General features: G+C 37.0%; 1 protein-coding gene across 4 annotated transcripts; it reads left to right on the top strand.

Moving 5' to 3' along the window:
• Nucleotides 1–15,952: 15,952 nt before the first annotated feature.
• LOC145048337 (actin-7-like) lies at nt 15,953–22,656 on the top strand. 4 transcript variants are annotated; one of them, XM_078996798.1, is made up of 6 exons: nt 15,953–16,082; nt 16,908–16,977; nt 18,044–18,437; nt 19,704–20,317; nt 20,923–20,994; nt 22,330–22,656. In XM_078996798.1, exons 2-5 carry the CDS (start codon nt 16,918–16,920, stop codon nt 20,986–20,988), a joined length of 1,134 nt encoding a protein of 377 aa, XP_078852924.1. In that variant the 5' UTR covers nt 15,953–16,082; nt 16,908–16,917; the 3' UTR covers nt 20,989–20,994; nt 22,330–22,656. The 4 variants fall into 4 exon arrangements, with proteins under 4 accessions (XP_078852924.1, XP_078852923.1, XP_078852922.1 ...); XM_078996797.1 differs by lacking the exon at nt 22,330–22,656 and adding an exon at nt 21,137–21,483; XM_078996796.1 differs by lacking the exon at nt 22,330–22,656 and adding an exon at nt 21,093–21,483.
• Nucleotides 22,657–23,097: the final 441 nt, after the last annotated feature.

Here is a 23,097-nt window from a genome sequence, read left to right as displayed (position 1 = left end):
TAACATGAAGGCAGAAATTGCCACCTATGTCAACAAATGCCTTACTTGCGCCAAAGTAAAGGTGGAATACCAGAAGCCCTTAGGGTTATTACAGCAACCAGTAATTCCCGAGTGGAAATGGGAAGGGATTGCTATCGACTTTGTGACCAAGCTACCCAAGACGTCAGATGGATTGGACACTATACGGGTAATAGTTGACCGAATGATGAAATCCGCTCATTTCCTGCCAATAAAAGAATCCTACAAGATGGAGAGACTGAGAATAATATACATTCGAGAAATTGTGAGGCTTCACGGAGTGCCAGTGTCTATCATCTTGGATCGAGATATTAGGTTCACTTCATGTTTTTGGCAATCACTTCAGAAAGCACTGGGAACCCATCTTGACATGAGCACTGCTTATCAACCACAAACGGATGGTCAAAGTGAACGAACCATTCAAACACTTGAAGACATGCTTCGTGCATGTATGATAGACTTTGGGAAGTCCTGTGATACCCACTTACCCTTAGTTGAATTCTCGTATAACAACAGTTACCATTCGAGCATCAAAGTCGCTCGTTTCGAAGCGCTATATGGACGTAAGTGTAGATCACCGTTGTGTTGGGCTGAGGTGGGCGACACCCAGCTAGCGAGGGAACTAGCATCAGACAAGACGTTAACGGGACCGGAGATCATACGTGAAACCACGGAAAAGATAGTTCAAATTAGAGCTCGACTACAAGCATCGCGCAACCGACAAAAGAGCTACGCTAATAGACGACGAAAGCCCTTAGCGTTTCAGGTCGGGGATCGAGTGCTGTTAAAAGTTTCTCCCTGGAAAGGGGTCATTCATTTTGGAAAACGGGGAAAACTAAACCCACGATACATTAGACCTTTCGAGATTCTTGCTCGAATTGGTCCAGTGGTGTACAGACTGCAGCTACCCGCGGAGCTCAACAGTGTACACCCCATGTTCCATGTTTCCAATCTAAAGAAGTGCCTATCCGATGAAACTCTCGTCATTCCCCTTGACGAAATTGAAATCAACGAGAATCTGTTGTTCGTGAAGAACCAATCGAAATCATGGATAGGGAGGTGAAGCGTACTAAGCAAAGTCGCATCCCGATCGTGAAAGTACAGTGGAACGCGAAGCGTGGGCCCGAATTCACGTGGGAACGCAAAGACCAAATGAAGCAAAAGTACCCTCATCTATTCTAGCATTCTCAAATCTAGCTTTCAAAAGAATTTTGGGACGAAATTCCTTATAACGGGGGGATGATGTCACAACTATGAATTCGAAGCCTTGTAAACATTTAACTATGATAACAAACGCAAACCAACAATGGGAAACCAAGTAAGATGCTTATTCATTAACAACAAAATTTCAATCAAACACTTCATACATGCACTGCAACTAGCCAACCAACAATTGGAAACCTTAGAAATCCTTGTTTAAGTCCACTTTGAACTAGGATTTCCTTATTGGGCCCAATGGACCAATAAACTTCAAATTGGACTATCTTGGGCTTAGAACTCTTGAATGAGCTCTAATTGGACCCACTTTCATTTATTTTAATATTTTGGGCCATATTGGGCCTAAAATGAAACAAAATATTTAAATGAACCTCATTGGGCCATAGCTAGCCTAATTTAGCCCTAATAGGTCATAAAAATCACACTAGGGATGGCAAAAAAACCCGAACCCGACGGGGAAACCCGAAACCCGATCATTTCGAGGCGGGTAACGGGTCGTTATCGGGTTTTTTATCGGGTTCGGGGCAGGGAGTTGGTTATCCTCGCCCCGACCCGCCCCGCCCCGATTATATATATATATATATATATATATATATATATATATATATACATATATATATATATATATATATATATATATATATATAAAATATGTTCAAAAATTTTTGCTGTTAATTGTACACGTTCAAATATAAAATACTTATCGTGGACAATTTTTTTAGTTATTAACAATCTGGTGTTAATGATCATTTTTATGTGTTTTGACGTATTAAACAAAACTTAAATCAAATAATTTTTTTATATAACATCCAGTTTATTTTATTAAAGTGATGCATCATGTTTTTAATTTAAAAGAGTTGCTAGAACATGTATATTTTATAAGACATTGGGGTACCGCAAAAGAGAATAAAGATTTCATTATCAGTTGTTGTAAACCCGATAAGATACCCGAAACCCAATGGGGCGCCCCGATAAGATACCCGAAAGTTATCGGGGCGGGTTTGGGAATCCATGCCCCGCCCCGAACCCGACCCATTGCCATTCCTAAATCACACTTATATTTATTAGGACCAAAAATCACTCAACATAACCATGAAATTGGGCTTAAGCCTTTAAGGCCCAAAAACTCTCTCTTCCCTCTCCATTCTCGGCCCAAGCCCAAAGAAAAGGAAGAGTTGAACTTTGTGCCACCTCATCTTTATTTGTTGGGTCTCCATGCATGCAACCCATATTTCCATGCAAATATCTTATCAAGGTCTCTCTCTTCTTCTCCCTCTGTCCCTCTTGGCCGAAACCCAAGCACACACACACACACACACTTCACTCAAAAATATCTCAAATAAACTCTCTTCATTTCTCTCCAAAATTTTCGAGATCTAGGGAGTCTTCAAGGAAATTATCCCACAAATTCTTCATCTAAGGTAAGATCATGCATGGATCTATGATCTAGATTCTTTTTTTTTTTTTTTTTTTAAAATCTCTTCCTAACAGATGCAAAATCATGATCACTCTCTTAGAAACCCTCTAAGTTCGAGATCAACAAAGGAGGGCTTTCTAGGGCCAAAAGTAACATCAAACTTCTTGCAATCTTCTTCAAAACCGAAATCACAACTCAAGGTGAGTTTCATACCCCTTCTTTTTCGGTTTGTATGAGTTTTATGGGGGAAAATACAAGAAAATGTGTAGATCAATGTGTAAATGTATGCTATGTGTGATTTGATGCATGTATGTGGGTGATATCATGTGTTTTGTGTTGATTATGTTATCAAAAAGGGTTTAAAAACCGTGATCTAAGGCATGAGAAAGGAAATAAACTAACCTAAGCTATTATACACTAATCATGTCAAGAAAAATAGTTTATAAGGTTAAGATGAACATATCCTAACATAAAACACATTTTAGGACTTAAATTGTCAAAAATACAAAACTTAGGGTACAAACCAACAAATTATAGTTTCTGGAGGGTCAAAAGGGACCAAACAGTTTCTATAATAATTTTTCTGAACAACAACATTTTGGAGGCACTTAAAATGTAAATTTTGAACTTAATGGGCTAGATTTGGGCTTTTCGGCCCAATAAGCCTCAAAATGCAAAATTTACAAGTTTGAGGGGCTGGAAATGTAACTCGCTGTAAAACAGTGTATTTGAAGTGTAATAAAACTATTTCAAAGGTCAAAAATGCTTTTCAAATTCAAAAAGGATAAAAAATGTAAAAAATTTCTATTTTGGGCCAAAACTGTAAAAGTTGCGAAATTGAGGGTTTTAACCAAGAAAACATCATTCTGGAAGGGCTAAAGCTAGTTACAAAATAAATTTTGGGTTAAAAATGTCTTTTCAACAAGTTTATGATACAAACGTGTCAAAAAAAATGTTTTAAGGACTAAAACTGAAATTGTTTTACATAAAGGACTAAAAGTGTTATTTTTATAAAAGAAAGGTTGTGAAAAGGTAAAAATTTTACTTTTAAACAAATTAATTCATTAAGATAAAATACAAGATCCACAACTACCGACGAAACAAAAAAACAAATACACTCTCAACAACAAATATCGTTACAAAACGAATTGATTCGGTCTCGAATCAATAACAAAACAAAAATCAATAACCCAAGTAATTCGTTAAACACGCGATAACTATGATGAGTCAACATACAAACTTTGGGCTTGATAGTTTCAAATCATGCTAGTTGGGCCTTGCTAGCCCAATAACATGATCTTTGGGCTCGAAGGGAACGCGCTTACGTGTTAATGGGCCTCCTATGACCCAATTCCATGTAAAAGGATTTTCAATAGCTCTATTGTGCTATTGGGCCCTAATGGTCCATTAGTATTGCTAATGAGGTTGAGAAGTCAAATACGAGCTGGGCCAAGTGTCTTTCGCATCCCCGATAGCCCGGAATAACTCATGGAAGTAAGAGAGGGCTTCGTACCCTCCTTTCTCCTCGGTTGATCGGCTTATGATAATTCAAGTAAACAGATTCGTGGCGTTAATCAAGAGAAGTCAGGGTGGTTGGATTATGTGAGTAGTACGGACGACGCCTTAAGGATCGTTCGTAACCTGTAGTTATAAACTAGTCATTTTCATTAATGCGTGATTGTAACAACTCACAAACCCTAATTAATCCAATGTCACCTGGGTAATCAAAAACATTTGTCGTATCGGTATAACAATAAAAAAGTCATGTAATTTACGTATTGGGAAAACATCGAGTTTTCCCGGGAAGTTCAACATTTTCACCTATGTGATGTATACAAAGTTCAACAATTATACATGTTTTAAAAATCGACAAGCATATTTACGGATCTTCACACTTTTTATAAACAAATACTCTTTTCAGAAAATATCGGATTTTCTGGGTTTTTCAAACTTCACAAAAATCATTTTTCCATAACATTACTTATGAACTCACCAACATTTCATATGTTGACGTTTTTCCAAAATAACTTGTATTCTCAGGTAACAGGTAAGCCGAAGAATAAGTATCAGGAAATGTCATGGTGTTTTGCTTAAATTATCTATCAGACAGTTTATGTTATGGAATTGTAATGTCTAAGACAAGGTACCGAATGTAAACAGTATCAGTTGTAATATTCCAATGCATGGTGTTGAATTATGTTATGATTCATGTATATTCATTGTGATGGTATTCAATTCGAGTCACAAGATCCCTCGGATGTTTCCGCTGTCCTGTTCGGGGGTGTGACATAATAGGTACGAGGAAAATGAGGAAAAGTGTCACCTGGGGTGATAATTGATATGGTCTGGCCCCAAGTATTGATCATGCTAGTGTGAAGCGGTGCAAGGACCCGAGAGTCCTTGCGAGCAGATTCAGAGTATATGGAAGTTCGAGGATAGCAGTTGCTGTACATGGATAATGTAGAGTGAAGTGTAGCTTAGTGGCACGTACCGTTGTGGTAAGGGTCGATGAGTTGATTTCCTCGAAAAGAAAGGCATGTAGCTCCGGAAGAAGCATGGGTACTTCAAAAAGAGGAGGAAAAGAATAAGTGGATTATTGACGGCTGGTCACGTGTGAAGTGGCTAACTCGGCAAGTCGGCGGCTGGACTCGGGGACTTCATGCTGAAGAGAGAAAAACCATAATCTTCGGGGTTGTACCCTATTTAAAGGACTTAATGACCTCCCCTCAGTCACCCTAGCTCCCATTGAAGTCCAGAAAGCTATATCCATTTGTGAGAGCATTGAAGAGCATTTGGAGCCTTGATAAGTGCTTGGTGAAGAGATCTTTGAAGATTATGAGGATTGGAGCAAGGGGCTTTGCAGAGATTTGGTTCATTCTTCTGTTGGAGCTTTCTTTTGAGGTAATAATTCGTTTCTTGAGCTTTTGAGCTTCTAGATCTATCATTCTAGAATTTTTGGGAGCTTATCTAGAGTTATTTTGGGTTTGGAGGTTGGATCTGAGGTTGCCAGCTTAGATCTAGAATAGAGATGATCCAGAAGTGCATAAAGTCCCTGTCCTTGAGTTGTTGGTGAAGCCTTCTTGTCCCAAACCCTAGCTCTAGAGTGTTTTATGCCTAGATATCTTTTGATTCACGTAACGTTTGCCAGTTTACATGATGGATGGCTTGTATAAGAGTAGATCTATGGAATGGAGCCCCTCTATGGCTTGGAAAGCCTCTGTATGGAATGAGAACTAGTGGTACTCGGCGAGTTGCATGAAGTTAGACAAGAACTCGACGAGTTGGAAGAACAACTCGGCGAGCTTGTTGAAGATAGCCTTGGACTCGGCGAATCTGTTCTTGGATTCGGCAAGTCGAGTCGACGAGTCCTAACCTATGTGGTTGAGTTGTAAAGCGGTGAGTCGAGGGATGACTCGGTGAGTTGAGCATGAAGGAACTCAGAGTTTGTTGGACTCAGCGAGTTGAGTCGCGATATGGAGTTTTCAGAGCATGGGGACTCGACAAGTCAAAGGGTTGACTCAGCGAGTAGAGTCAGTCAGGAATTTGACTTTGACTGAGGACTTTGAATTTGACCAAGAGTTGACTTCCAGGGGTATTTTAGTAATTGCTGGTATTTACCGAGTTCAGTAATTTGGTGTTGTCCAGTGAAGGAGTTTCTTGCCAGAGGTTGGAACAGTGTGATATTATTTCTTTAGCCGTTAGTTGCAGGGGAGTTATCCTCACTATATCGATAGGGTCTACGGCACCAAGGCCGGCCCTTTATCGGATGGAAATCCAGGAGTTGTTTGTTATGTTATTGCTTTGCTATGTTGCATCCTGGTAATTAGGATGGTATATGCTAGAGACATGGTTAGGGTCGGTATCCTGGTTTTAGGATGATGTTATGCTAGTGACCGGTTAGGTGGGTATCCTGGTAGGGATGTGCTATGTTATGTGATCTGCTAGTTTGGATTGATGGGTTATGAATTGTTATATGATTATATGTATATGTGCACATGGTTGTTGTCTGGGGTTGGGTTGAGGCGGGTCCTGCTTTGTGTTGTAGGCCAACATACCCAGGGCGGACCGGATGTTCCGAAGGCCCAACGAGCGGTCCAGATAGGCTGTAGGCCCCAAGAGGGCGGACCAGACATGCCGAGGCTCGGGGGAGTGGACCAGGCCAACTGAAGGCCCGGTGCGGGCGGACCAGTCATACTGTAGACTCAAAGAGTGGACCAGGTGGATTGAAAGCCCGGTGCGGGCGGACCAATCACACTGTAGACTCAATGTATATGGCTAGACTCGGAGGGTGGACCGGGTGGACTGAAGGCCCGGTGCGGTGGAACAGTCACATAGTAGACTCGAAGTGCATGGCTGTTCTGTTTGATTATGATATGATATGTCTATGGTATTGCGGTTGGTATTTTGGGGGTAACTCACTAAACTTTCGGGCTTACAGTTGTGGTTTTATGTTTCAGGTACTTCAGGAGACCGTGGCAAGGCAAATGCGTGATCATCCCTCTCCTCATGTTTTATGTACTTTTGATGTGATTCTGGGAAATACTCTGATAATGAATGAATTAAAAACCTCTTTGTAATAAATTAATGAAATAGGTTGTTTTCGAAAAGTTTAAATTGGTTTGAATTTTTAGAGCGTTACAAGTTGGTATCAGAGCCTTGGTTTAAGTGAATTGGAGGAACATTCGTGTGAATCCAGTCTCAAATCAAGGAGAGTTCTCAAAAGAGAAACTAATTTTTTTTTCAAAAATGAGTAAAGGAGGACGCAGAGGTACGATTAGCCGGAGCCAGTAAGTAACCCCAAAATACCATACAAGTTATTTTTTTATGAGATATGATAGAACAACGTGCTAGTTCTAGGCTAGGGATCTTCAGGAATTGCATGATAGAGTTGCCTGATTTATGATGCATGCTAGCCTAGGTTTCCTTTTTGTATGAGATTTTCAGTGTTCCTCTAGGAGTGAGGGTCGGTTGCTTGTTATTTATGTTCGTCACTAGGGTGTTGTGATGATACTTGATATAACTATGGGTAGGTGTGGAAGGTATTATGGGCCTATACTACTGAAAGCACATGAACCATACGCGCATCAAGGAAGTCACAACCCCTAGGGTTTGGTTGGGAGTTGGTTCCCGGGTTAGTGGGATGTATCTGATGTTTTGCGGTGTTTTCAGTATGGTGGTTACGAGGAATGCTGGGAGTGGATCCGGGTCAGGATCGGGAGCAGGAGAGGGTGGTCAGGGTGGGTCGGTGTCACCCGAGGTCATCGGTCAGATGACTACGGATGAGTTGGATGCTAGGATTCACGAGATCATGCATGATGAGGTTGTTGCCATGTTCCGGGCCGAGTTGTCGGAATTGTTCGGGTCGATCAAGACCGCCATGGTAGAGTATTTTGATGAGGGCTATATAGCGCTAGCGGAGATAGCGGCTGCGGCAGGGGGAGGAGCCAGTAGGGGCTTTCAGTATCGGGATTTTGACAACACAAAGCCCCCTACTTTTGATGGAGTTCAGGATCCGATAGTTGATATGAGATGGTTGTCAGACGTGGAGAGATGTTTCTTCATGTGTTCGTGCCCTGTTGATCAGAGGGTGAGGTGTGAACTGAACCTGTTGAGGCTCGGGGTGAAGGATTGGTGGAGATTGACTACGAGATCTTATTCTAATGCACAGCGGGTTGCGGTTGCTTGGGATCAGTTCCGAGACATGTTCAGTACCCGTTATGTTCCACGGGTTGAGAGAGAGAGAGGTTGGCTCAGGAGTTCCTAGAGCTGAAGCAGGATTTAGAGACGGTGACGGAGATAACCAACATGTTCACTGAGAGGATGATGTTTTGCTCGGAGTTAGCTTCAGAGCAGGCTCAGATGGCCCGGTATCTGAGCATGATCAAGAGGGATATTAGACAGTTTGTGTCTACGTAGAGATGTGATACCTTTCTAGAGTTGCAGGAGGCCACCAGGCGGCGTGAGTTTGAGATTGAGTTAATGTTGCGAGAGCAGAGGCAGGCCCCGGTGCAGTTGCATCCGGCACCGAAACGGTCCAAGACCATGGATTCTAGGTCGGGAGATCAGGGCGGTCGCACTTATGGGAAGTGCAGGAAGGGTCACACCAGAGTTTGTAGGTCCGGTGATGGGTGTCGCAAGTGCGGGAGAGAGGGGCATTATGCGAGGGATTGCCATCAGTCAGCCCCGGTTCAGGATATGAAGATTTGTTATCAATGCCATCAAGTTGGTCACATGAGGGCCAACTGTCCACAACTTACTGCAGGACCAGTGCAGGCTCCAGCACCGGCCACTTTGAGGATTACGGGTTGAGGTCAGGGTGGAGCGGAGCCCCCAAGGGCTCAGGGACGTGATTTTCAGCTTATAGCAGAGGAGGTCAGGGTAGAGCCGGATGTAGTCGCGGGTATGTTTCCTTATTAATATCTTGTTATCTTATGGTTATTATAAATTATGGTATATCCGCTAGTCTCGTTGGATGATTTATGGTATTGTGTTATTTCGTCCTTTTGTCGGTTATCGTATGATCGAGGGTTTGGTATTGGGAATGTTAGTAACTAGGAGTTGTAGTCAGTTAGGATCCAAGGGATTGTTGGTCATAATTTGGTTGTATGGTCCTGTTGTCGGGTATAGCGATTGTATTTTGAGTAGTGTTAAGTGGGGAGTCGAAATCCCTTAGAGTTCGTGATGTGCGATGACGGAAGGTGATTTGTGGAGGTTACCCGTTTCGGAGGAAACCAATTCGTGGATAAGAGGAGTATGTTGGGTTTGGATGATTGTTTTGACCGGTTTAGTCACCGGTGGTTGGAAGTCAGTGTTCTAAGTGTGGAGAATTGGAAAATTCTCAGGAGGATCGACAAGCATTAGAGGTTGATTAGCCGTTGGGATTCGACAGTGTTTCAGTCAGTTAAGAGCGTGGGCTGGTATGAGTGAGGGATAGTCGAGTGGGGGCAGGGAGCAGACCAGGGTTCAGGGAAGTAGTGCTCAATGTGAGGCATGGGTTAGGCCATCGGAATGATTCCGGGAGCGGATGGAGAGTTCGGAACCCCTAGAGGGCTAGAATAATATGTGCGGGAGAGATTCCCAGGGAGGATGGTTCTGGGTGACGTACGACAGTTTTGGAGCGGCCTGGATAGAATGAAGGCTAGAAGGCGTACCAGTCAGGCCGAAGGCTTAGGGAACGGTCCAGGCAGGCTGAAGGCACAGAAGGGGTGGTCCAGACATGCTGAAGGTTCCGAGAGTGGTCCAAATAAACTGAAGGCATGGTAAGGCGGTCCAGTCATGCTGAAGACTCTATATGTATTAGTGGAATAGGTACGAGGAAAATGAGGAAAGGCGTCACCAGGGGTGATAATTGATATGGTATGGCCCCAAGTATTGATCATGCTAGTGCAAAGCGGTGCAAGGACCCGAGAGTCCTCGCGAGCATATTCAGAGTATATGGAAGTTCGAGGATAGCAGTTGCTCTAGATGGATAATGTAGAGTGAAGTGTAGCTTAGTGGCACGTACCGATGCGGTAAGGGTCGAAAAGTGGATTTCCTGGAAAGGAAAGGCATGTAGCTTCGGAAGGAGCATTGGTACTTCAAAAAGAAGAGGAAATGGAATAAGTGGATTATTGATGGTACTTCAGCTATTGGTAGTAAGTACTGGGATTGTACCAGTGGTATGGAAACACATCCGGTTTGGGTGTCTGTTGAGGTTGTAGATGGATTTTCGGTAATGTAGAACTAGAGAAGTTCGTAAGGGATACAAGGAATGAGCCTTGGATTTTTGGTATGGTTGTGATCAGGAGGTTATGTATGTAATGGTAGTGTGTCGGGTTTTCCAGCCCGAGGATGATTGGATCAGGTACAACATGTGTACGTGATTGCATAGGATAGCTCATAGGAGTGCTCAGAAGTTGAAGTATGTGTCATCCTGTCATCTCGGGAAGAAACGAGTTGGATTCGGAAAGGGAAGCGGGATGAGTCCCAGCAACTGGTACCGGGTTAGACCCTGGTGGATCAGGGTGATATCTAGCTTTGTAAGAGCCAAGTGATTGTGGTGACTTGGATTGATTGAAGTATCATCGGGTGGTACTTGGTTGATAATTGATGTTATTTGAGGAAGAAGCCGGTGGCTGGCTTAAGGTAGATGTTAAGATACTGCAAGGGAGGAGTTGGGTTTATAGGGTTTTGGTTGTAGTGATTAGAGAAACCTGGATCGGTTAATTCCACGAGGTGCATTGCAAGGGTAGTTTTCTGGAATTGTGGTGTCGCAGGCTTTGAGGACGAAGCCTAATTTAAGTGGGGGAGAATTGTAACATCCCGAGTTCAGGAGTGCAAGTTCAGGGTTCGAAGTGTAAATAAGGATGGTCAACTCGGTGAGTCCATGGGTGGACTCAGCTGTTGGATTAGTGTCTAAGTCCATAACTATTTTGGTATGTACTTGACCCGATGATGCATGGTCCTTTTGGGTTGCCTTCACCAAAGCAACTTGATAGGATGAATTATGGAGAGAAAGGATTAAATATGATTTATTAATATATTATGAGAATAATATATTAAAGGAGAAATCATATTGTTTAATTAATATTAGTCAATAATTAATTGGTAATTAGTTTTGTGACTAAAAGAGATTAATTAAACTTAAGGGACTGGAATTGTAATTATAAGATAATTATGATTTGGGTCATGGATTGCCTTATATTAAGGGGTGGACGAATTCTATGGGGAAGCCCATATGAAATCGTCCAAGACCTTAATTAGAAGGGTCCATGGGTTGCTAAAGGCTTAAGCATCTAATTTAGGGTTTCCTTGTTAAATAACCCTAATAGCCCAACTATATAAAGACCCCTTAAGGCTCAAAAACGTGGTTGAGCTTTATGCTAGGGTTTCATACGTTTTTGGGCAGATTCCAACCTCTCTCCTCTTCATCCTCTTGCTTATGGTGTTTGTGAGCCATTAGAGGAGTGACACTTGTGACTCTAAGCCTTCCAAAGTCAATACAAGGAGATTTGGGATTGTTATTGCTACATAACAATCAAGGTAACATTATAAACTTATTCTTATGTTAATATGATTACTTGAATGCTAGAATTAGGGTTTATAGTCTTGGATTCAAAGCATGTACAATAGAGAAACCTAGATCCAAGCATTAGGGTTTGTTTGAGCACATAGGATGTCTTATGACCCAAACCCATCATCAGCGAGTAGAGTCGCGATTCTGGTCTCGTGTGAAGTGGCCAACTCGGAAAGTCAGCGGCTGGACTCGGCGAGTTGGTGTCGAAGAGAGAAAAACCCTAATCTTCGGGGTTGGACCCTATTTAAAGGACTTAAAGACCTCCCCTTAGTCCCCTTAGCCCCCTTTGAAGTCCAGAAACCTAAATCCATTTGTGAGAGCATTTGGAGCCTTGATAAGTGCTTGGTGAAGAGATCTTTGAAGATTAAGAGGATTGGAGCAAGGGGCTTTGCAGAGATTTGGTTCATTCTTCTGTTGGATCTTCCTTTTGAGGTAATAATTCGTTGCTTGAGCTTTTGAGCTTCTAGATCTGTCATTGTGGAGTTTTTGGGAGCTTATCTAGAGTTATTTCGGGTTTGGAGGTTAGATCTGAGGTTTCTACCTCAGATCTGGAATAAAGATGATCTAGAAGTGCATAAAGTCCCTGTCCTTGAGTTGTTGGTGAAGCCTTCTTGTCCCAAACCCTAGCCCTAGAGTGTTTTATGCCTAGATCTCTTTGGATTCACGTAACGTTTTCCACTTTACGTGATGGATGGATTATATAAGAGTAGATCTATAAAATGGAGCCCCTGCATGGCTTGGAAAGCCTATGTATGGAATGAGAACTAGTGGTACTCGACGAGTCACATGGGTGTACTCGGCGAGTTGCATGAAGTTAGGCAGGAACACGACGAGTTGGAAGAACAACTTGGCAAGTTTGTTGAAGATAGCCTTGGACTCGGCGAGTCTGTTCTTGGACTCGGCGAGTCTGGTTGAGGAGTCCTAACCTTTCTGGTTGAGTTGTAAATCGGTGAGTCGAGGGATGACTCAGTGAGTTGAGCATGAAGGAACTCAGAGTTTGTTGGACTCGACGAGTCTTGGAACGACTCGGCGAGTTGAGTCGCGATATGGAGTTTTCAGAGCATGGGGATTTGACGAATCAAAGGGTTGACTCGACGAGTAGAGTCAGTCAGGAAGTTGACTTTGACTAAGGACTTTGACTTTGACCAAGAGTTTACTTCCAGGGGTATTTTAGTAATTGTTGGTATTTACTGAGTTCAGTAATTTGGTGTTGTCCAGTGAAGGAGTTCGTGCCAGAGGTTGGAACAGTGTGATCTTATTTCTTCAGCCGTAAGTTGCAGGTGAGTTATCCTCACTATAACGACATGGTCTACGGCACCAAGGTCGGCCCTTTATCGGATGGAAATCCGGTATTTGTTTGTTATGTTATTGATTTTCTATGTTGCATCCTGGTAGTTAGGATGGTATATGCTAGAGACCTAGTTAGGGTCGGTATCCTAGTTTTAGTGCAATGCTAGTGACCGGTTAGGTCAGTATCCTGATAGGGATGTGCTATGTTATGTGATCTGCTAGTTTGGATTGATGGGTTATGAATTGTTATATGATTATATGTATATGTGCACATGGTTGTTGTCTGGGGTTGGGTTGAGGCGGGTCCTGCTTTGTGTTGTAGGCCAACATACCCAGGGCGGACCGGATGTTCCGAAGGCCCAACGAGCGGTCCAGATAGGCTGTAGGCCCCAAGAGGGCGGACCAGACATGCCGAGGCTCGGGGGAGTGGACCAGGCCAACTGAAGGCCCGGTGCGGGCGGACCAGTCATACTGTAGACTCAAAGAGTGGACCAGGTGGATTGAAAGCCCGGTGCGGGCGGACCAATCACACTGTAGACTCAATGTATATGGCTAGACTCGGAGGGTGGACCGGGTGGACTGAAGGCCCGGTGCGGTGGAACAGTCACATAGTAGACTCGAAGTGCATGGCTGTTCTGTTTGATTATGATATGATATGTCTATGGTATTGCGGTTGGTATTTTGGGGGTAACTCACTAAACTTTCGGGCTTACAGTTGTGGTTTTATGTTTCAGGTACTTCAGGAGACCGTGGCAAGGCAAAGACGTGATCATACCGCTCCTCATGTTTTATGTACTTTTGATATGATTCTGGGAAATACTCTGATAATGAATGAATTGAAAACCTTTTTGTAATAAATTAATGAAATGGGTTGTTTTCGAAAAGTTTAAATTGGTTTGAATTTTTAGAGCATTACAGTTTTTATAAAAAAAAAAAAATACATATACAAACACCTATTTCATAGTAAATGTATTTGTACATTTTTATGTATTTTTTTTTTATAAAAACATATTTTTATACATTTTTTTGTATAGTTATTTTATAACAACTATATAATAAATTAATGAAATGAGTTGTTTTTGAAAAGTTTAAATTGGTTTGAATTTTTAGAACGTTACAGTTTTTATAAAAAAAAAATACATATACAAACACCTATTTCATAGTAAATGTATTTGTACATTTTTATGTATTTTTTTTATATAAAAACATATTTTTATACATTTTTTTGTACAATTATTTTACAACAACTATATTTGTATACAAACACATTTTTATGAAAATAAATATATACAAACATGCATTTTTATAAAAATATTTACAAACACACACACACACACACACATATATATATATATATATATATATATATATATATATATATATATATATATATATATATATATATATATATATATATATATAAGTCGGATCGAGTGAGAACTCAAAAATAATTAAGGACTACGATGACAAATCTTTCCTGCATGATTGAAAAAATAAAATGTGGAGATTCGAATTTATTTATCATCAATATCTCGCAATATAATATTATATTTTTGTAATTATGTGGGAGATTTTGACTTTTTCCGAGAAGATTAATTGATTAGAGGTTAAATGTGTATAATGAACCTAGAAAAAACACCTCCACCATGTGATTTCTCTCACACACCCCTTCCCCTTTTTTTCTCTCTATGTCACATGTAGAATCCTCGTTTGGGTTTTTTTTTTCCACACACTTCCTTTTTTGACCATAAGGTTTCTTTTCCTTTGAAAATATATTCTGAAAAAATAAAAACAATCATGAAAATTTAATTCTCTATAAAATGAACATAATAAGAATTTGAAAAAAATTTATTTTTTTATTTTTATTAAAAGACATAGATAAAAATTCTTCAAAAATCATAAAAATTTAAAAATATTTCTAGTCAATATAGTAGTGACTTTGTAAAAATATATTTTTAAAAAAAGTTTTTGAAGCATTTATTTTTTATTTTGAGAAATATTATTTAAAAAAAAACTTGAGCATAATATTTTCCAAAATATTTATGATTCAAAACAATCTTTTGAATTAATTTGTTTATGATTCATAATTTGTTATGATCTATAATTATTTAAACTCAAATATTTTATAATCCTTAATTATATCTTTTATAATTCAAAATATATAATGATCCATAATTGTTTTTTGAACAAAAGTCATATTTATTTGAATATATTATTAATAAAAAATCATATGATTCTAAAATAATTTGATTCAAAATACTACAATGCAAAATAATCTAATTAAAATTTTTTGATCCAAAAAATAATATGATTAAGAAAATATATGAACGGAAAATATTTGATTTTTAATATTCTTCTAATTTAAAATTTTATAATTGTCAAACACTAAAAACTCAAAAATGATATTTAATTTAAAAAATAATAATAGTAATAATAACAAAAATAAATAAAAACACTAGGAGCTTTAAGTTTTAAGTTTGTAGTAAAGATATTTAAAAAAATTAAAAACAAAAACTAAAAAAAGGAAAAAAATAATAATTTAAAAAAAGGAAAAAAAAACATTAAAACCGAGCATAAATCTATTTAAATTTTTTTATTTTTTTTAATGAAAATAATAATAAAATAAAAAATAAACGAGAATAAATAATAAAAACTCAGTTACATAACGTTTTCATAGGCATTTGCAGCATGTGATTAAATTTTCGAGTCCATATTAGTTACCACGAACGTGGGTTCACATGCGAAGGTAGATTTGATTATATCCACAATGAGACTTGAAAACTCAATTTCAAAAATAAAGGACAACACTAAATACTGTTACGCTACAAGTTTTTTGATATCATACCTATCTAGTAATAAAATTAGAAAACTAATATTATAAAAATTATAAAAACTCAACGCAACCAACAAACTAGCAAGTAAGCATATAAAATCATTTGTTTTTTAAATGTTCTACCTAATACTTACTAATTAATTCCTTAAGCAACCACCGAAAGCACCAAACCAAACCCGAGCCTAGAATTTGAGTTGCCGGCAAGTGGAGATTGCTTTCTGCTGCTTCCTCTTCGATCTGAAACAGTAAAGGTTTGATGCGATTATCTTGTAATTTTGGTGTTTTTTTTCCCTTTTAATTTCCGATCTGAGTCTCTTGATATTCAATAGGGATCCGTATAGAATCTTCTCTTTAAATGCAATCGAAATCGTTATGCTTCATTCTCACAGTATAGTAAATAATATCTGTTTTTCATTGGTAGAACCTCGTCAGTGCATTCACAATGGAGTTTATTAGCAAGTCAAATACGCTTCTCAAATTAGCTTGTGTAAAGAACTTTTCAGTACAGCTTTATTATAGTTCTAATAATATTTTATTAATTTCCATTGGTTTTCGCTTTGCTAGGACCCGAAAGCTTTGTGAAAAAACTTTATTACTGTGGAAATATTTTGAGGTTTTGGTTTGCTGAGTTGGCGCTCATATGGTCCAAAAAACGTTTATTGAAAAAGCTTTCCTTTTTTTTTTTTTTAATTTAAATTTAAATCCTTTTATTTTATTTTTTTCATTCTTAATCAAAGCAAAAAAAAAAATTCCGTATTTTGTTCTTAAATACTGTGGGATCTACTATCTGTTGAATTGCATTCTCGATTTCACGATATTTATTAAATATGTGAGGATCCATTGAGATGATCATCGAGATCGATATTGTAGTACATGGTAACTTTGATTTTTTTGAGGTTCTTTTGACCGTATGAAAATCGTAGAAAAATATCTACCGGATACTACTGGGATTTTTTTTATCATTATTTTTTTTGCTGCGTATTTCTTGCAAAACAAGCTAAAAACAACTGGAAAATAGTGGGGATGTCAAAGATTTTGTTGTCTAAATTTATGGAATTTTGATGTTTCTGTTGCAGGTTTATATAAATGGCAGACTCCGAGGAGATTCCGCCCCTTGTTTTTGACATTGGATCTGGAATGGTGAAGGTTAGCATTATTCTTATGATGTTGGTATTTCCTAGTTGCATGAAACTTTCTGGAGTTAGTTGGATTCTTGTATTTTTGAATTTAAATAAGGGATAAAGGCTTTTTTAAGCAATGCCACATAATATTTTGTCAATTATGCAAGAAATTAGTTTTTTAGACGAAATACGTGACCGTGTTTCTACGTATCACCAAAAATATGCAATATTTAACCTATAAGAGGGTAAAAGGTGCCGGTTAAATAGGCCTGACAATCGTGTCGTGTTCGGGTTGACGGGTTGGCGTGTCAAAATATGTCAACCCAAACACAACCCATTTAAATATACAAGTCACGGGTTGGCGGGTTTGGAACATAAACTCATATATGACCCACCAACCCATTTATTTAAGCGATTTGACAGGTTGGCGGGTCAGATTTGGGTTCATAGGTCCGAATTTTACATATTTAAGTCTTAAACATCCAAATGAAAATTAAAAACATTCATAGAAACATGTTAGAAACTTAGTCTTATAGGTTACGACTTATAACATTAGACCATTCGCCACGAGTCATAATGTCAAAACAGTCAAATGATTTATGAATAAATGGTATATTTTTATAATACTTATTAAATATTAATACTTGATACATAAATACATTTAAAAATAAAATAATTTTTTTTATTAAGAATATAAACGGGTTGGCGGATCAACCAATTTATTTTTTTGAGAAACTTATATATGACCCGTTTAATAAATGGGTTGCCGGGTTGGCAGGTTAGCGGGTTGGTGGGTTGAAAAACTCAACCGAAACCCATTTATTTCGTGTCGTGTCGTGGATCGTGTCGCGTGTCGTATCGAGAATTGTCAGCCCTACGGTTAAACAAGTCAAACATTATTGTATTAAATAGTAAAAGGGTGAAATATTTATAAATAATAAAGTATGAGGTACCCTGTTTATCGTCTTGCATATTTCGGTCTCAGAATGGAATGTTGTTTGCGTATTTTGTCTACAAGACAATTTGTTGCATAAATTAGGTAAAAGGTTACTCAAATTGGAGTTGATTTTGTTTTTTGATTAAATTTCCAGGCAGGGTTTGCCGGGGATGATAGTCCTAGGACGGTGTTCCCTAGTATTGTGGGTAGGCTGCGACACACTAGTGCTATGATGGGCATGGGTCAGAGGAATGCTTATGTAGGAGATGAAGCCATGTCGAAAATTGGTATTTTGACTGTGAAATACCCAATTGAGCGTGGTATTGCCAGCAACTGGGACGATATGGAAAAGATTTTGCATCACACTTACTATGGGGAGCTTCGTGTTGCTCCTGAAGCGCACCCTGTGCTTCTTACGGAGGTACCATTAAATCTCAAGTCAAACAGAGAGAAGATGACTGAAGCCATGTTTGAGACCTTCAATGTTCCCGCCATGTACATTTCAATCGCGGGTGTGCTTTCAATGCACGCAAGTGGTCTTACAACTGGTTAGTTTCGCATTGCTAATATAGTATCAACTATAATCTACATTGTTTGCATTTTGGTATTGGGAAATTGCTTGTCAAGTGAAAAATAACAGAAAAATATAATTGACAACTGCAAAAGCCGAGAAAAACGATCTCAGAAAAATCACTAATCTCTCAACCCATTCCTCAATTGCAAGTTGCAACTCCACCTTCTAAAGTTAACCTCACACTTTTTTACACTAAAATAAAAATAATATACTTATGTAGCATTTACCTATCTCCATTTTTTCTCCCAAAAATAGAGTACAAAATAGGGAAAATAGTGTTTCATCTTTAATCCTACTTCATTTTTATCTCCAAAATGTATATTTCTAGTATATTCACTTATTCCAACTTACATAGATTCTCAAATACACCCCTCTATTAATTTAGTCTTAACAAATATATAATCTATATTTTTTTCATTACATTAATATTAAATAGAAAAGATTATCTTTATAATAAACTTATAAATAAATATGGGAATATTATATATGTATTTATAAAAAATATTACACATACACACTTTTAAATAAATATTATATATACATTTACATAAATACAAGACATACACACTTTTAATTATAAGTTTTTTTAAAATAGGTTATCATTTTTTAAAAATTCAATATGTATTTAAATATTTATATGAATTTGATGAACAAAAAAACAAAATTTATATTTATAATTAATTAATATAATTTAATATATAACAAAATATTATAAGTATTAAATATTATATTTAAATTACAATTAGTAGTAAAAATGAATTAAAAATGTATAAATATATAAACAGAGGGACTAAAACGGATAATGCAAAGTTCATCCCCATTTTAGGATAAATGAATAGTATAACGACATATTTGGTGTAATGTTATTCATATCCCCCAAAATTGGGGAATAAATGAGGGAAGTTGGAGAAGAATGGGGAAAAAAATGGAGTATGGTATTGGATTGGAGATGCTCTTAGGTATGATAGAATCAACAAATTTTCTTGTTTATCTTCATTCGTTATATTCGTGAACATTTTAAACGAACATAAATGAACAAAGATAACCAAACACAAGTGAATGTGTGTATATATATATATATATATATATATATATATATATATATATATATATATATATATATATATATATATATATATATATATATATATATATATAAACATAAACGAACATATAATATATTAATGTAATAAAAAACAATTGAACATATATAAATGTGAGGAATAATATTTTCTTACAGGTATCGTGTTGGATTCCGGGGACGGAGTGTCTTACACGATCCCAATTTATAAAGGGTATGCAATTCCTCACGCCATCCTCCGTCTTTATCTCGCTGGCAGTGACCTTACAGATCACCTAATGGGAATTATGAATGAAAGAGGCTACTTGTTCACCACAAGCACTGAACGAGAACTTATCCGAGACCTGAAAGAAAAGCTCACATATGTGGCTCTTGACTACAACCAAGAACTCGAAGCTGCAAAAAGTAGCGCTTCTATTGAAAAGAAGTATGAGTTGCCCGACGGGCGGTTTATCACGATTGGGGCAGAGAGATTCCGCTGCCCAGAGGTTCTGTTCCAGCCTAATGTTATTGGAATGGAAGCTACTGGTATTCATGAGATGACCTACAACTCTGTCATTAAGTGTGATATTGATCTAAGGAGGCATCTTTTTGGACATATTCTGCTTAGTGGTGGGTCAACGATACTCCCAGGCTTTGCTGACCGGATGACCAAGGAAATCACTGCCCTTGCCCCTAGCAGCATAAAGATCAATGTGGTTGCACCACCTGCAAGGAAATACAGTGTGTGGATAGGAGGATCAATGCTTGCATCTCTCAGCACCTTCCAACAGGTAAATTATTAAAGCCCTGATAGTGTGTTTAATTTCTGGATAAAGAAAAAGTTAAATAGTGTGTTTAACTTTTATACCAACGGTATCATGGTGGTTCGTACATATTGTTTGCATGAGTATTTAAACGTAACTATAATGCTATTATTGGTAAGGAATTGTAAGTACGTTTTTATTTGTGTAAAAAATGTAAGTATATTGCTATTATCATTTAAAATTCTCGTTACATTGCTATTATGGGTAAAGAAATATAAGTACATTACAAAGAATATTGGAAAAGTCGTATGCTTCACGTTCATTACCAATACGGGCAATGTACTTTAATTTATACTCACACTAGCAAAAACTTATATTCTTTTACACATAATAACATTGTGCTTCAATTTGTTTCTACTAATAACTGCAACGTTACTTTATATTTTATCAAAAATAACAACGTATCTATATTCCGCTACCAATATCCGTAATGTAATTCACTTGTTACATCTTGTTACCATGTGTAAATAAATTTTAGTGCATACCCAATATTAGTAAGAAAAGTAAGAAATTTTAGTTCATAATTTTCCCTACAAACATTTGACTAACTTACTTTCTTGTGTGTGAATCAGATGTGTATTTCCAAGGCTGAGTATGACGAATCTGGTCAATCTATTGTCCACAGGAAGTGCTTCTGAGTAGTAGTAAGAACTTATTTTGGTGCTTTGATGGTGTAGATTGTTTTTGTTTTTGTTATTGTGATTTTTATCTATTTTTCGTGCTATGTTTCATGTGAAGTAAGAAAAGCAGATATTAACATGTGGAGTTGTCTATTTTTTATGAGAGGCATGGTGATCAGAAAAGCATTCACATCTCTTGCATGGGCCACAAATAGAGAGGGAGCTTCTTTCCTATCTTGTTGCATCTTTTGGGTGGGACAAAAATTGATTTTTTTTCGTCTAATTGACATCATTCTAGTCTCCGGTTCAGTTGCATAAAAAAACATATAATTACAAAGTGGTTTTTCATGACACTAACTTATTAATTTGTGATAAACGGAAAGGATTCTTGACGGAGGTGTACAAATCAAGTTGTATCTTATATTCTCCATTTCAAGCTAACATGCTTTATGGTCAAGTTTCTACATGTTTGTTTTAATAAGGAACTGGGAATCCAAATGTTTGTTCTGATGATTAAGTTAGAATCTATAAGTTATAATTTTCAAATACTGAAATATATATATATATATATATATATATATATATATATATATATATATATATATATATATATATATATATATATATATATATATATATAAAGTGAATATAATCTTAAGGGTATATACGCTTAGGTACCCAAACACATCATAATACGTCGTTTTGTTTGATATATTCATTATAATGCTTTTAAACTTCAATCAATAACTTGATTTACTTTCAACATTTTCAAAATTTTACAGTTATCTTTCTCTTATAGTCTTATATCATATTTTTTTTGTCAAACACCTACTAGGCTATATATATTGTATTTAAAAAAGAAAATTATGTAAGTGGAATATAAATGTGTAATTTATAAAAATCATGAAAGTAAATCAAGTTAGAAGTTAAATTATAAGAACATCGGATAATTAGAATGTATTATATGATACTAAACGACGTAGTATGTTGAGTTTGGGTACCTAAGTTTACAAACCCTTAAGGGTATATTCACTTTTCCTATATATATGTATATATATATATATATATATATATATATATATATATATATATATATATATATATATATATATATATATATATATACAGAGAGAGAGAGAGAAAGAGCTAGGTTCAAATACTTCTAGCAACTATTGTGTGCATGTATGCACCAGTCACAAATTAATAAATATTAAATAATAAATTAAATTGAATAAGGGTATTTTCGGTTTTTTGTATTTACAATTAATGAGGTTATTTAATTTAATACTACAATTAAGGAAAGAAAATCAATACTTTAAAACCCTAAAAATAACCTATTTCATTCATTTGCATCGACAGAACATTCGCTTCTTCTTCCGACGGCTCTTTCATCCTCCAACAACTCTCCCCTTGCACGACAAAAACGTTCCATCGATGCCTCATCTCTAGTAACGCCTCCACCTCCTGTTTTCGATGCCTCCTCTCCAGCAACGCTTGCAGTGATGACCCTTTTCTCATTCTTGTTTTTATTCAGAAAAGCTTAGTGTCTATGTTTCTTTACTCGAATAATTCTTATATCACAGAGTTCAATTTTTTTTTTATTTATGTATTTATTTTTTTTGATTTCTACTTGTAATTAACGAACCATTTTAATTTTGATTAGGGAGCATTTCCATTGTTTATTTACTTTCAAGTTTTTAATTATTTTCTTTCAATGTTAACCAGTGCATTTCGGTATATGATTTATGACTTAATAAATTTACTATATCAATAGTATTTTAGAATTGTGTATGTGGTTGTATTCAAAGATTTATTTATTATTTGGAATAGTATTTTATTTTTCACACCAATTGTTTGATGAATTGTCCAACTCAACCAACACTCTTGAGATTTTGAATAATTTTTTTACCCTATAAATGTTCGATGAAATACCTACATATATAAGATTCCATCTTTTTTCATTGCAATTTTAGGATTAAATGATTTTATTGCATATGTTCTACGCATATTGATTTTTAACATCTTTTTTGATTATTTCTTTGTCTATTTATAAGTGTTATGGTCTTTGTTCATATACACGTAGCACCCACATAATTATTCTAACTTTATTAATTGTTTTAGATGAAT

This window comes from Lactuca saligna, chromosome 5 (genome assembly GCF_052625555.1).
Source record: "Lactuca saligna cultivar CGN05327 chromosome 5, ASM5262555v1, whole genome shotgun sequence".
Lineage (NCBI taxonomy): Eukaryota > Viridiplantae > Streptophyta > Magnoliopsida > Asterales > Asteraceae > Lactuca > Lactuca saligna.
Note: the sequence above shows the minus strand (reverse complement) of the source record. Positions and strands in the feature narration are given on the sequence as shown.

What these genes read in the sequence shown, in the direction of transcription:
- LOC145048337 (XM_078996798.1), top strand. Translation starts at nt 16,918, where the DNA reads ATGGCAGACTCCGAGGAGATTCCGCCCCTTGTTTTTGACATTGGATCT. An exon ending in TTGGATCTGGAATGGTGAAG is followed by an intron (nt 16,978 to 18,043) that starts GTTAGCATTATT and finishes TTAAATTTCCAG; the next exon opens with GCAGGGTTTGCCGGGGATGA. An exon ending in CTCTCAGCACCTTCCAACAG is followed by an intron (nt 20,318 to 20,922) that starts GTAAATTATTAA and finishes TGTGTGAATCAG; the next exon opens with ATGTGTATTTCCAAGGCTGA.